Source organism: Homarus americanus, unplaced genomic scaffold, assembly GCF_018991925.1.
Source record: "Homarus americanus isolate GMGI-L3 unplaced genomic scaffold, GMGI_Hamer_2.0 scaffold42023, whole genome shotgun sequence".
NCBI classification, from domain to species: domain Eukaryota; kingdom Metazoa; phylum Arthropoda; class Malacostraca; order Decapoda; family Nephropidae; genus Homarus; species Homarus americanus.
The window spans coordinates 32,501-47,500 of NW_024713230.1; the positions used below are offsets into that span (position 1 = coordinate 32,501).

General features: G+C 45.0%; 1 protein-coding gene across 1 annotated transcript in view; it reads left to right on the forward strand.

Annotated features, from left to right (window-relative positions):
- The window catches only part of LOC121871497 (substance-P receptor-like), an 88,966-nt gene that overhangs the window by 13,630 nt on the left and 60,336 nt on the right, over nucleotides 1-15,000 (forward strand). Inside the window, exon 3 of the mRNA XM_042373889.1 lies at nucleotides 499-739. Coding sequence (XP_042229823.1) covers nucleotides 499-739 — 241 coding nt within the window. The remainder of the gene's footprint in view (nucleotides 1-498; nucleotides 740-15,000) is intronic.

Genomic DNA, 15,000 nt, shown 5'->3' on the forward strand with positions numbered 1-15,000 from the left:
ACCTCACTTCAATACTCATAAATCAGAGTGATAATAATCTTCAAGAGAAAGAAGAAGAAACACATCACCAGTAACCTTTATAAGCGAATCTGATCCTATAGAGCGGTGTTCCCCAACCCTGTGATCCAAGCCACTTACTAGTGTGACCCGGCGAACTTCTGCGACCACGCGCTGTGACCCAGGAGCAGCTGTGACCCACTGAGCACGTTACATGCGAGTGGCAGCACTGCAGACTCGTCATAGAAAAAAACGAAATTTACAGCAGCGAAGAAGAAATGGAGTGTAGCTTACGTCAAGTATGGATTTCATCTGACTGACGAGGAAAAAGAGGAGCATCCAACAGCATCGTGTCTGCTATGCCCCCAAATGATGTCAAAACAATGCCAGGTGCCAAGCAAGCTTCGCCGTCACCTGGAGAGAAATTCTAATCTTCGGGGTAAGCTGCAGACTTATTGTATAATGATAACTGCTCCACAAGAAGGGTCAGTCTTCGTGAAGGTTTGAAGAGCACTGCAAGGCCACATCAGATACCAATCTCGTCACTGCATCTTTGAAAGTAGAGAACCTGCTCGCTACCAAAAAGAAACCTTTCACAGAAGGTGAAGAAATAATCGTACCAGTAATGAACATCCTTTCGGAAGAAGTGCTTCATGAAAGTGCTGCTACGAAGCTGAATGAGGTCCCCCTTTCAGCCACAACAACTGAACAACGGACGCTGGTGATTGCTGAAGACCTGCTTGTACAGCCAGCAGAAAAGGTCAAGAAAAGTCCCTACTATGGATTGCAATTTGACGAATCCACGGATCATACAAACAGGTTCAGTTGATGTGCTTCATTCGCTATGTTGACTGTGACTGTAATATACTTGTATACCCATAATAGTTGTGTCATTTCTCAGAAGACAAACTTGAAATGTGACCAAATAATCTTGGAGGTGCCGGGAACTGTGACCCAGTGTTGAGAAGGTTGGGGAACACTGCTATAGAGTAATCCATGGAAATCCTAGCCCTTGAAAAAATCCTCTATAGTTCATTAATCTCCTATAAATCCCAGAATCTCCTTATCTCTAGATCATATAGTACTGTCCATGCTGTATTGATCTGAAGGAACGAGCTACGAAAGATAGTTTTTTGGCTTCAGTATTTGTCTCAGTGTTTATGTTTAAGTGTTTATGTCTCAGTGTTTATGTCTCTCGGTTAAAACATCTTTCATACCTCCACCACCTCCCGTGTCTTTGCCATCGTAGAAAAACCATTAAAATTCCCAGCGTTTGGTGTAAAGGCCTGGGACTTTGGAGATATAAAATCATACCAGACTAATCAGGATCTTAATAAAGGAAAGTCAAGGTTTTCCCTCCAACAAACATCAAGTAACAATTAAGGCAGTCAACAGTTAATGGAGTCAAACAATTAATGGAAGCAAACAATTAAAGGCAAACAATTATGGGAGTCAGCAACTGATAGAATCAAACAATGAACAAATATTTCCTACGGCAGTGGCCCTGGGGAAAGTTCTGGAACACGGTGATCCACTCAGGGTAGGGAAGCGTCCTCAACTCCACACTCGAGCGACGTCTTGAAATGGCAGAACACAGGGCACAGATGGAATGAGATGAACTGGCAGTCGTGGTATGCGGTAGTGGTAGATGACCAGAGAGTTGGCAGTTGATAGGTGAAGGTCTGGAACACAGCCCATGAGTCCAGGACCTATGATGAGATCACAGCCAGAATTTGACGGACAGCGGGGTAGCTAGATAGTGACTGTATGGCGGCTGGGTTGAATCTGCCGGTGACGCAGATAGTCGCTGCCGTTCTCACCTCTGTCCAAACCAAAGTGTCGTCTGCACCAGCAAACGAGCGAGTTAGCAGCGGTAACCAGCAGGAAGATCGTTTCCGCCTTTACATTTGTTAAAAGGGATAAACAAGGGTGATGTTACAGGGAATGGCAATATGTTGTAAGGTCAAATGAGATGGATTGATAACACCAGAATAAAAACCAGGCCTTTGAAGTGAGAATATTAAACCATTAAACCAACAGCATTATAGTGACCCCCCCCCCACACACACACCTCTCACCCGAAAAAAAAATGCTGTACTTGGTCATGTCAGTGAGTCAGAGCAACACAGCTTCAAGGGAAACAGGTAAACAGAGGGAAACAGGTAAACAGAGGGAAACAGGTAAACAGAGGGAAACAGGTAAACAGAGGGAAACAAAGGAGTTGACTTTGTACCTGTTAATTAGTGTGACCACCTCGGTTAATAGACAGACTCAGTGCATCAGGTTAGCCTACGAGTTTAACAGACAAAGAGGAGGAAGAGGAGAGAAGATTGGGAATATGGTTAACAGAAGGAAGACCTGGGAGGAGGAGGAGGAGGAGGAGGAGGAGGAGGAGGAGGAAAAGAGAGGCAAGACGGAGGAGGAGGAAGAAGGGGAAAGAGGAGGACAATTTGGTTTTAATGGGCATATGACTGGGGGAAAGGAGAGAGAGGGCTGGGCATTGATAAATAGAGAGGGAAGGGAAACAAGAAGAAGCAGAAGAAAGAAGAGGGAAGATGATGAGGAGGAAGAAGATGATGAGGAGGAAGAAGATGAGGAGGAAGAAGATGATGAGGAGGAAGAAGATGATGAGGAGGATGAAGATGAGGAGGAGGAAGAGGAGGAGAACCAACTTTCTCCTTGGGAAGTTCTTCAAGTGGGAGAGCAGGTAGCGAGAGACAACCCTTCCTAAGATGAGTTGATTACCTGGTAGAGAGAGAGAGAGAGATTCACCAACACAAATCCTCTGCTAACGCCAACCAAGTACAGTTCCTGCAGTATGAATAAACCAATGAATAAACCAATGAATAAACCGATTAATCCAATAGAATAACCGATGAATAAACAATGAATAAACCAATGAATAAACCAATGAATAAACCAATGAATAAACCGATGAATAAACCAATGAATAAACCAATGAATAAACCAATGAATAAACCAATGAATAAACCAATGAATAAACCAATGAATAAACCAATGAATAAACCAATGAATAAACCAATAATGAATAAACCAATGAATAAACCGATGAATAAACCAATGAATAAACCAATGAATAAACCGATGAATAAACCGATGAATAAACCAATGAATAAACCAATGAATAAACCAATGAATAAACCAATGAATAAACCAATGAATAAACCAATGAATAAACCGATGAATAAACCAATGAATAAACCAATAGAATAAACCGATGAATAAACCAATGAATAAACCGATGAATAAACCAATGAATAAACCAATGAATAAACCAATGAATAAACCAATGAATAAACCAATGAATAAACCAATGAATAAACCAATGAATAAACCGATGAATAAACCAATGAATAAACCAATGAATAAACCGATGAATAAACCAATGAATAAACCAATGAATAAACCAATGAATAAACCAATGAATATTAATGACGTATACCAGTGACACAGTATCTATGGAATATTATTGAAATATGTGTGTGGTAATAAATGGGAACATTTATTGAGTAATGGTTATATTGACCATAGAACACAGAGGTCGCTTATATGACACCACTATCACCAATTTGACACCACTGCCACCATTTCCGATACCATTATTACCATTCTGTCGCAACCATCACCTTTCATTGCCTACCACCACTTTGACGCTACTACCACCATTTTGACACCACTATCACCATTATGACACCACTACCACCATTCTGACGCCATACCATCAATCTGACACCACTATCACCATTTTGACGCCACTACCACCATTTTGACGCTACTACCACCATTTTGACACCACTATCACCATTATGACACCACTACCACCATTCTGACGCCATACCATCAATCTGACACCACTATCACCATTTTGACGCCACTACCACCATTTTGACGCTACTACCACTTTGACACCACTATCACCATTATGACACCACTACCACCAGTCTGACGCCATACCATCAATCTGACACCACTATCACCATTTTGACACCACTACCACCATTTCCGATACCACTATTACCATTCTGTCGTAACCATCACCTTTCTGACATCACTACCACCATTTTTATACCACCACTACCATTTTGACATCACTATCACCATTTTGCCCAACAGCACACTGACATCATCACCACCACCACTCTTCCAGCCTCACCACCACTTTCACATCATCACCACGTGACTATACTTTCTGACATCATCACCTCTGGCCACTATCACAACTTTCTGACATCATCACCACAGTCTAACATCTTTCTGACATCATCACCACGTCTGACACCATCACAACTCTTCTGACATCATCACCACTCTGACTATCACCACTTTCTGACACATCATCACCACTCGACACTATCACATTCTGACATCTCACCAGTTGACACCATCACCATTACTCTGACATCATCACCACTTACACCATCACTCTTCTGACATCACCACTATCACCATTGAAACACCTCTGACATCATCACCACACGTCTGACACCATCACCTACTCTGACATCATCACCACACGTCTGACACCATCACAACTCTTCTGACATCATCACCACACGTCTGACACCATCACAACTCTTCTGACATCATCACCACACGTCTGACACCATCAACACTACTCTGACATCATCACCACACGTCTGACACCATCACCACTACTCTGACACCATCACCACCACTCACACACCCTCACCACCACTCCTATACCGGAAGATATATATTACACGGGTCGATGAAACTACAGTAAATAAACAGATATGATAAAATTACCCTTTTATATCAGTCACTGCTCATCACCTCATAAAGAGAGCCAGTCGATTTAAAAACTGACTCATTTATTAGGTACTGCACAATATTGATGCTGAAGAACTTTTATATTATAATATTTTTTTTTACGGGCATGAGCCCACCCGGGCCAAGGTAATTTTATGACTCAGAACAAGGCCTGGTAATAACAATGAGCCATAAATAATTACAAAAATAAAAAAAACGATCAATAGTGCGAAACGATATACATATGTATGTTGTGTTGTCAATAGTAAGAGAAACAATTGAGACCCTGCAATTGTGTGCAAATGAGGCAGAATGTCAGATCAGCAACCTGGGACTTGGTCACAATTTTCGTTATGCCATATGGCAGCAGGGTCTACCATGGGACAACACATTATGCTCCCAATATCTTCCCAGGCCGTTTTTTATAGTCCTGCTTTTTAATGCTGTTTTAAATACTAAATTCCGAGAAAACATTTGATAAAATAGAAACTTTTCATTTGGTACTAAAAAGTTTTTGATAAAAGGGGGGGACATTTTAATAGCTCCTCCTTCTTTAAAGCTCTTTGTAATGCCAGACACTGAGAGCTATAAAAGTTATCTTCCAGTATAAAGATTTCAGTCGATGTTCCAATTTCTGGGAGAAGATGTAGGAGGAGGGGAAGAACGTTTTATTGAGGCATAAAAATGTCGTTCGTGTCTCGTCTGTTATGCCAATACAGAAATCGATACATAAAACTGTGTTGCATTTTAGACTCAATAAAATCAACGTCACAACCTCAAGGCTCACACTTGATTTAGCCTGTGATGGTGTTGACCCCTTCACCCTCCCCCCCCTCCCCAGCCATGCCCCATGAACCCCCAAAACCTCACTAACCTCACATCCACACATAAAATACTACTACTACTATTGTTACTACTTTGTTTTCTTTTTTTTAACGTGACCTCCAGCCTCCCCTAATAGCCATACCTTCGCCGCCATTTATTACCTTAATATTAAATATCCTAATACATATGTAGCTATCCTAGCTGTGTTGAGTTAGTTGAGTTGCAGATCTATGCGGCATTCAGTGACTGTAGCCTCATAGTCAATATCTGCAACTGTTGTCAGCTTTGAGGCCGATGCTCTCGATCCCCTGAGGCAGAGCAAAGCCGAACGAAGGAGAGAGGACAGTCGACATCTCATCTAGGCTGTAACATAACCTCTGGGCTGCTGCTTCTGTTCGGATATCACCTCCGCGAGTCTGGCATAGAAGTATCTTGCACTTGGTCTCATCCCACCAGAGGTTGTGAACACTAGAGGAGTGAAGCTGCCTTGATCAACGTTCTGAATTCTCTACCCGTATCCCCTTAACTTGTCGTTCTCGTTCCTCCTGTGTGCAGCATCGAGAGCTAAGTTACGGTGACATGCGGCCATGGGATAAAAAAATCCTGATGTCGAAGAAGGCTCGCTGTCCCGGCGTCCAGAATCCTCGAGCACTGACGTCAACACGGGCTTCGTTGGATGTGTTTGAAGTCCTATGTTGGAAAATCTCACCGTCCAATGGAAGGAGGGTCGGTTCTCCCCTGACATCACGGCAGATTTCCTTCAACATATTTGCTGTGAGATCCCTTACTTCGTCATGCCTCATGCATATGAAGCCCCCTTTCTTGCACACCATGACGTGATCGGCGTCATAGGAAGAGCCACACACGCATTGGGAGGGCAAACCTTCCACTGGCCTACCGTACCTTAGAGCATTGGCATCTGTAAATTCTTGTTTATTGAAACTGAAACCATTTGCCCTTATCGGTAACGTAGTTAACCAGTTCGAGGCGCCCACCTCCTGCGCTATAACTACTTTTTTTCTAAAATTCTCTGGTACTTGCAACAACAGTTGAAGCAACTTATCATTTTGCATTTTGGCTGTGCTGTCGTTCTGTCGTAATGGACCTTCGAATCTTGTTTACTTCACTGGTATCCACCTCCCCTGTTGCGTTCTGAGCTATTATGTGGTCCGTGAGGGCTGCCGTGAGCTTAAGTGAGTTTTGATGTTCGGTGGCAGCAAGCTCCTCTGGATTGGTCAATCCCATACCTCCCAGTCTCGGTGGTAGTGCAAGGAGTGATCTTTCCGCTGGGGTTAAGTGAGGGTGTTTCACTAATTTGGGAATGAAATTGACGCTGACAGCTTCTTCCAGAGGGTGGAGGGGGGGACCAATAACAGGGATAGTGCGCATCAGGTAGTTCCAGCGATGCTCGACTCCATGGGTGAATGCCGCAAAAGCCGCATGTGGCTCTGTGTTAGTAATCTCAGACAGAGCTTGGATTTCCCTAACCCACTCATTCACCTTTTCCGTTACATACTCGGTCTTGAAGTCAGTTGTGCCTATTACTGCGCCTAGGTGTCTTTGGCCTTCATTTGTTATTTTGACCCCACTTCCGCCAAACACCTCCATTGCCCATTCATAATGTTCTGGCTTCGCAATGAGGAAGGACTTGCTGGCGTTTGGGTGGTACCATATTTGTTGGCCCTCGCGATGTTACCAAGTCCCACCACTTTTTGATGTCCTCCACTTTTCCTATTCCTGTAAGGTCATCAGCGTACGCCACTTGTTTGACCTCAGTTGTTTCAAATTTTATTGTGTGTTGGAGCACAGATAGGCCTATTGCATACATTGCCATTGCAACAGGGTCCCCTGCGTTGTTCCCTCGGTTGACTGTATGATAGTATCGCCTCTTAGAGCCTTGTTGTTTACTATATAGAGGTCTGATGGATTCCTATAGGAGTTTTCAAAATACATTGCAAAGCTTGGACACTTGATCTTGATGTTGTGCAGTGCGGCCTTGCGGTTAAGTATGTTGAATGCATTTGAAGTGTCCACCAGGGGAACGGCCTCACAATCACGCTGCTCAAATACCGTTCTCATGGCGCGAATGGCAGCCTCCCCTCCAGCCTGGTGGCCAGCACAAACTTGCAAGTTCTCTGCTGCTGCCCTGACATCAACCGTTACCACCTCCATTATGTATTTTCCGATGATCCGCCTCAGCACTTCCCCCACCCCTATAGGCCTACATCCTGGATTCTTATCCAGGGGAATGAGGCGGCAAGCCGTCAGAGCATGGAGGTGATGGCAGCACGAGGATGCCAGCTTTCTTGCAAAGACGGCAATGGCAGTACAGAGATCACTTGCTACGGGGCCAAACTTGTTAGTGCAGAGGATGACTCTCCAACCGTTTGCATCCAGGCCTGAAGGGCCGGCTCCTCCTCGTTGTCTTCAGTGCCTTTTTCCACACCATTCCTCCTGGTATTTTCTCGAACAGGACAGCATTTGGTGGGATATAGTCACCCTGGAACCTGATGCCTTCGTCTTCACTTGCAGGGGGATTTTTTCTTTCAGCTGTTTTAAAGTCTCTCTGTTTATTGGCAGAACCCCACCAGAGGATTCCTCTGTGAGAGATCTTACCGCCGAGGACACTTTTCCCACATGCATTTTGTTTCCAAACTTTCTTGCAACGTCATCGGTGTTTTGCTTTCAGTCTCCTATAAATTTTAGTCTCTCCTGCAGTGTTCTTGCTACTACTACTGATACTACTTTTTTACGTGACCTCCAGCCTCCCCCAATAGCCACACCTTCGCCGCCATTTTATTGCCTTAAAATTAAATATCCTAATATATAAGTAGCTACCCTATCTGCTACTACTACTAATAATAATAATAAAAATAACAATAACAACTTCAGTACATAACTTCACTGGTATGACTTCAAGTTCCCTTATTACTTGGGAGTTGTATTCCATCAACTGTCCCTTGGGTCATATCTTACGTGTTGATATACTGTATGTTGCAAATAACTCGACAACCATTAACGCTCTGTGTGTGTGTGTGTGTGTGTGTGTGTGTGTGTGTGTGTGTGTGTGTGTGTGTGTGTGTGTGTGTGTTAACAGTCGTTTAATATTGATATTTGGATCTCCTGTGTTATACCTACGCCTGTAGTTAGGTACAAGAGAGAGAGAGAGAGAGAGAGAGAGAGAGAGAGAGAGAGGAGAGAGAGAGAGAGAGAGAGAGAGAGAGAGAGAGAGAGAGAGAGAGAGAGAGAGAGAGAATTAAGCGAGAATAAAAATAAAATTATATCAACAGAAAATTTGAAGATAATAAGTTAAAAGGTCATATCAATGAGTTTAACCCACACACACACACACACACACACACACACACACACACACACACACACACACACACACACACACACACACACACACACACACACAAACACACACACACACACACACACACACACACACACACACACACACACACACACACACACACACACACACACACACACACACACAAACACTAATGCTAATGGGATCTAGTTGAAAATTACCCGGAAGACCAAGGAATATACATGTCAGAAACAGGTTTACAAGGGAGAACCTCGTCAGGAACAGCAACCATAAAATTTAGGTTGGCCTGCAAGCCAAGTCTGTCCACTCCAACTTGGTAATTACAGTTGTCCTGATTAGGTTTCCGTTGTCCTAGATTGGATTTGGGTGTCCTGGATTGGATTTGGGTGTCCTGGATTGGATTTGGGTGTCCTGGATTGGATTTGGGTGTCCTGGATTGGATTTGGGTGTCCTGGATTGGATTTGGGTGACCTGGATTGGATTTGGGTGTCCTGGATTGGGTTTTGATGTCCTGTTATGGGTTTTGTGTTGGGTTGTTCAGCGGAGATCTGGAAGACTTGTAGACTCGAATGTCTGGTTGTGTCTCACTATATCTAAAAGAACTTATTTTTACAGTAAACTCAATAATTCAAAACAATTTCAGAAATAATACCCCTCTTTCCTTTGTTCTTTCCTCTACATCTCTCTCATATCTCTTCCTCTTCTTCTGCCTCCTTCTCTTTGTTCCTCCTCCACCACCCCATGCAGGAAGGACACATCTCTTGGAAATTATTATTCATAGCGAATAATCCATAGGAATAATCACGACAATTATCACAGTCAGCGATACTTACTTCCGGCTCTCTCTGGTGAGCGTTCTCTTCCTGTGCTGTGTAGTCTGTGGCACACCCAGGTGCTGTGTTGTCTGTGGTACACCCAGGTGCTGTGTAGTCTGTGTGGTACACCCAGGTGCTGTGTAGTCTGTGTGGTACACCCAGGTGCTGTGTAGTCTGTGTGGTAGCCACCCAGGTGCTGAGTTGTCTGTGTGGTACACCCAGGTGCTGTGTAGTCTGTGTGGTACACCCAGGTGCTGTGTAGTCTGTGGTACACCCAGGTGCTGTGTAGTCTGTGTGGTACACCCAGGTGCTGTGTAGTCTGTGTGGTACACCCAGGTGCTGTGTAGTCTGTGTGGTACACCCAGGTACTGAGTTGTCTGTGTGGTACACCCGGGTGCTGTGTAGTCTGTGTGGTACATCCGGGTGCTGTGTAGTCTGTGTGGTACATCCGGTGCTGTATAGTCTGTGTGGTACACCCAGGTGCTGTGTAGTCTGTGTGGTACACCCAGGTGCTGTGTAGTCTGTGTGGTACATCCGGAGTGCTGTGATTCTGTGGTACACCCAGGTGCTGTGTAGTCTGTGTGGTACACCCAGGTGCTGTGTAGTCTGTGTGGTACACCCAGGTGCTGTGTAGTCTGTGTGGTACACCCAGGTGCTGTGTAGTCTGTGTGGTACACCCAGGTGCTGTGTAGTCTGTGTGGTACACCCAGGTGCTGTGTAGTCTGTGTGGTACACCCAGGTGCTGTGTAGTCTGTGTGGTACACCCAGGTGCTGTGTAGTCTGTGTGGTACATCCGGTGCTGTATAGTCTGTGTGGTACACCCAGGTGCTGTGTGAGTCTGTGTGGTACACCCAGGTGCTGTGTAGTCTGTGTGGTACATCCGTGTGTGTGTAGTCTGTGTGGTACATCCGGGTGCTGTATAGTCTGTGTGGTACACCCAGGTGCTGTGTAGTCTGTGTGGTACACCAGGTGCTGTCTGTGTGGTACATCCGGTGCTGTGTAGTCTGTGTGGTACACCCAGGTGCTGTGTGTCGTGTGGTACAACTGTGTGTAGTCTGTGTGGGTACACCAGGTGCTGTGTGAGTCTGTGTGGTACACCCAGGTGCTGTGTGAGTCTGTGTGGTACACCCAGGTGCTGTGTAGTCTGTGGTACACCCAGGTGCTGTGTAGTCTGTGTGGTACACCCAGGTGCTGTGTAGTCTGTGTGTACACCAGGTGCTGTGTAGTCTGTGTGGTACACCCAGGTGCTGTGTAGTCTGTGTGGTACACCCAGGTGCTGTGTAGTCTGTGTGGTACACCCAGGTGCTGTGTAGTCTGTGTGGTACACCCGGTGCTGTAGTCTGTGTGGTACACCCAGGTGCTGTGTAGTCTGTGTGGTACACCCAGGTGCTGTGTAGTCTGTGTGGTACATCCGGTGCTGTGTAGTCTGTGTGGTACATCCGGTGCTGTATAGTCTGTGTGGTACACCCAGGTGCTGTGTGGTCTGTGTGGTACACCCAGGTGCTGTGTAGTCTGTGTGGTACATCCGGGTGCTGTGTAGTCTGTGTGGTACACCCAGGTGCTGTGTAGTCTGTGTGGTACACCCAGGTGCTGTGTAGTCTGTGTGTGGTACACCCAGGTGCTGTGTAGTCTGTGGCACACCCAGGTGCTGTGTAGTCTGTGTCATGGTGCTACACCCAGGTGCTGTGTCTGTGTGGTACACCCGGTGCTGTGTGTGAGTCTGTGTGGTACACCCAGGTGTGTAGTCTGTGTGGTACACCCAGGTGCTGTGTAGTCTGTGTGGTACACCCAGGTACTGAGTTGTTCTGGTGCACATCTGCTGTGTAGTCTGTGTGGTACATCCGGGTGCTGTGTAGTCTGTGTGGTACATCCGGTGCTGTATAGTCTGTGTGGTACACCCAGGTGCTGTGTAGTCTGTGTGGTACACCCAGGTGCTGTGTGAGTCTGTGTGGTACATCCGAGTGCTGCTGTGTAGTCTGTGTGGTACACCCAGGTGCTGTGTAGTCTGTGTGGTACACCCAGGTGCTGTGTAGTCTGTGTGGTACACCCAGGTGCTGTGTAGTCTGTGTGGTACACCCAGGTGCTGGTATAGTCTGTGTGGTACACCCAGGTGCTGTGTAGTCTGTGTGGTACACCCAGGTGCTGTGTAGTCTGTGTGGTACATCCGAGGTGCTGTGTAGTCTGTGTGGTACACCCAGGTGCTGTGTAGTCTGTGTGGTACACCCAGGTGCTGTAGAGTTGTGTGGTACACCCAGGTGCTGTGTAGTCTGTGTGGCACACCCAGGTGCTGTGTAGTCTGTGTGGTACACCCAGGTGCTGTGTGAGTCTGTGTGGTACACCCAGGTGCTGTGTAGTCTGTGTGGTACACCCAGGTGCTGTGTAGTCTGTGTGGGCACATCCGGGTGCTGTATAGTCTGTGTGGTACACCCAGGTGCTGTGTAGTCTGTGTGGTACACCCAGGTGCTGTGTAGTCTGTGGTACATCCGAGTGCTGTGTAGTCTGTGTGGTACACCCAGGTGCTGTGTAGTTCTGTGGTACACCCAGGTGCTGTGTAGTCTGTGTGGTACACCCAGGTGCTGTGTAGTCTGTGTGGAACACCCAGGTGCTGTGTAGTCTGTGTGGCACACCCAGGTGCTGTGTAGTCTGTGTGGTACACCCAGGTGCTGTGGTCTGTGTGTGGTACATCCGGGTGCTGTATGGTCTGTGTGGTACACCCAGGTGCTGTGTAGTCTGTTGTGGTACACCCAGGTGCTGTGTAGTCTGTGTGGTACATCCGGTGCTGTGTAGTCTGTGTGGTACATCCGGGTGCTGTATAGTCTGTGTGGTACACCCAGGTGCTGTGTAGTCTGTGTGGTACACCCAGGTGCTGTGTAGTCTGTGTGGTACATCCGGGTGCTGTGTAGTCTGTGTGGTACACCCAGGTGCTGTGTGAGTCTGTGTGGTACACCCAGGTGCTGTGTAGTCTGTGTGGTACACCCAGGTGCTGTGTAGTCTGTGTGGTACACCCAGGTGCTGTGTAGTCTGTGTGGTACACCCAGGTGCTGTGTAGTCTGTGTGGTACACCCAGGTGCTGTGTAGACTGTGTGGTACACCCAGGTGCTGTGTAGTCTGTGTGGTACACCCAGGTGCTGTGTAGTCTGTGTGGTACACCCAGGTGCTGTGTAGTCTGTGTGGTACACCCAGGTGCTGTGTAGTCTGTGTGGGTACACCCAGGTGCTGTGTGGTCTGTGTGGTACACCCAGGGTGCTGTGTAGTCTGTGTGAGTACACCCAGGTGCTGTGTGTGTTGTTACACCCGGGTGCTGTGTAGTCTGTGTGGGTACACCCAGGTGCTGTGTAGTCTGTGTGGTGCCTGGGTGCTGTGTGGTCTGTGTGGTACACCCGGAATTCTCGTAGTCTGTGTGGTACACCAGGTGCTGTGTGGTCTGTGTGGTACACCCAGGTGCTGTGTAGTCTGTGTGCATTTTGCAGGTGCTGTGTAGTCTGTGTGGTACACCCAGGTGCTGTGTAGTCTGTGTGGTACACCCAGGTGCTGTGTAGTCTGTGTGGTACACCCAGGTGCTGTGTAGTCTGTGTGGTACACCCAGGCACTACACCCAACTGATACTCTTACACCCATGTATATCGATACACCCAACTGCCCCATAGTAAGTAATGGGAAACCTCACACAGAGCGCTAGAGATATAAACACACAAAGAGACCATGTGAGCTGACTCGTGTTTCATCTGATGGTTAAACCTCCTAACGCTTTGGGGTTAGGTTAGGTTAGGTTAGGTTAGGTTAGTTCAGGTTAGGTTAGGTTAGGTTAGTTCAGGTTAGGTTAGGTGAGGTTAGTTCAGGTTAGGTTAGGTTAGGTTAGGTTAGGTTAAGGTGTTTAATTATTAGGTGAAATAAACTGTGGCGCCTGATGATCACGGGTTTCAGAGTTAGTTTATGTTCCCACGCCCATCATATATATTTCCCATTAATACCACGACAGGTGAGCGGCGCGTCTGTCACCTGTCAGTCACTCAGGTAGTTTAAACTCTCGATTGTGATGTACAAATTATTTTTCACCTCCCCCAGTTCCTCCTGCCAGTTGATAATGTCGTATATACAAGGTATTAAAATAAGATCTTTTGGATTATTGATACGAATATTTGGAGACTGGTTTGGGATTTGCACAAGTAATTCAGTAAATGATGAATAGAATGGTTATCTTATTAGTGAGAGAGAGAGAGAGAGAGAGAGAGAGTACACAAAATATACTCATAGTCATTCTTCTGTTATTTAAAAATTGTTTCATTTATGCCTCTCTCAAAACCCGGAATGAAACTGTTATTATTATTATTATTATTATTATTATCATTATTATTATTATTATTATTATTACTATTATTATTATTATTATTATTATCATCATTATCATTATTATTATTATTAAAAGACTACACTTCTAACATATGAATTACTGTCACCACCTGTCACAACCTGTCACCAGTTGTAATAAACATTAACCGTCAATCATTCATCTATAATTACCTGCCACTATCTGTCATCAACAACTATATATCAGTTACATCATTCTATCTTCAGCTAATTATATTTCAGCTAATTATACCTCAACTAATTATACCTCAACTAATTATACCTCAACTAATTATACCTCAGATTATACTCAGCTGATTATACCTCAGCTAATTATACCTCAACCAATTATACCTCAGCTAATTATACCTCACCAATTATACCTCAGCTAATTATACCTCAACTAATTATACCTCAATCCATTTATACCCTCAGCTAATTTATACCTCAGCTGATTATACCTCAGCTAATTATAATTTCAGCTAATTATATAATTTCTCAGCTAATTATATTTCAGCTAATTATACCTCAACTAATTATACCTCAGCTAATTATACCTCAACTAATTATACCTCAGCTGATTATACCTCAGCTAATTATACCTCAGCTAATTATACCTCAACTAATTATACCTCAGCTGATTATACCTCAGCTAATTATACCTCAGCTAATTATACCTCAGCTGATTATACCTCAGCTAATTATACCTCAGCTAATTACACCTCAACTAATTATACCTCAACTAATTATACCTCAGCTAATTATACCTCAGCTAATTATACCTCAGCTAATTATACCTCAACTATTATACCTCAACTAATTATACCTCAACTAATTATACCTCAACTAATTATACCTCAACTAATTATACCTCAACCAATTATA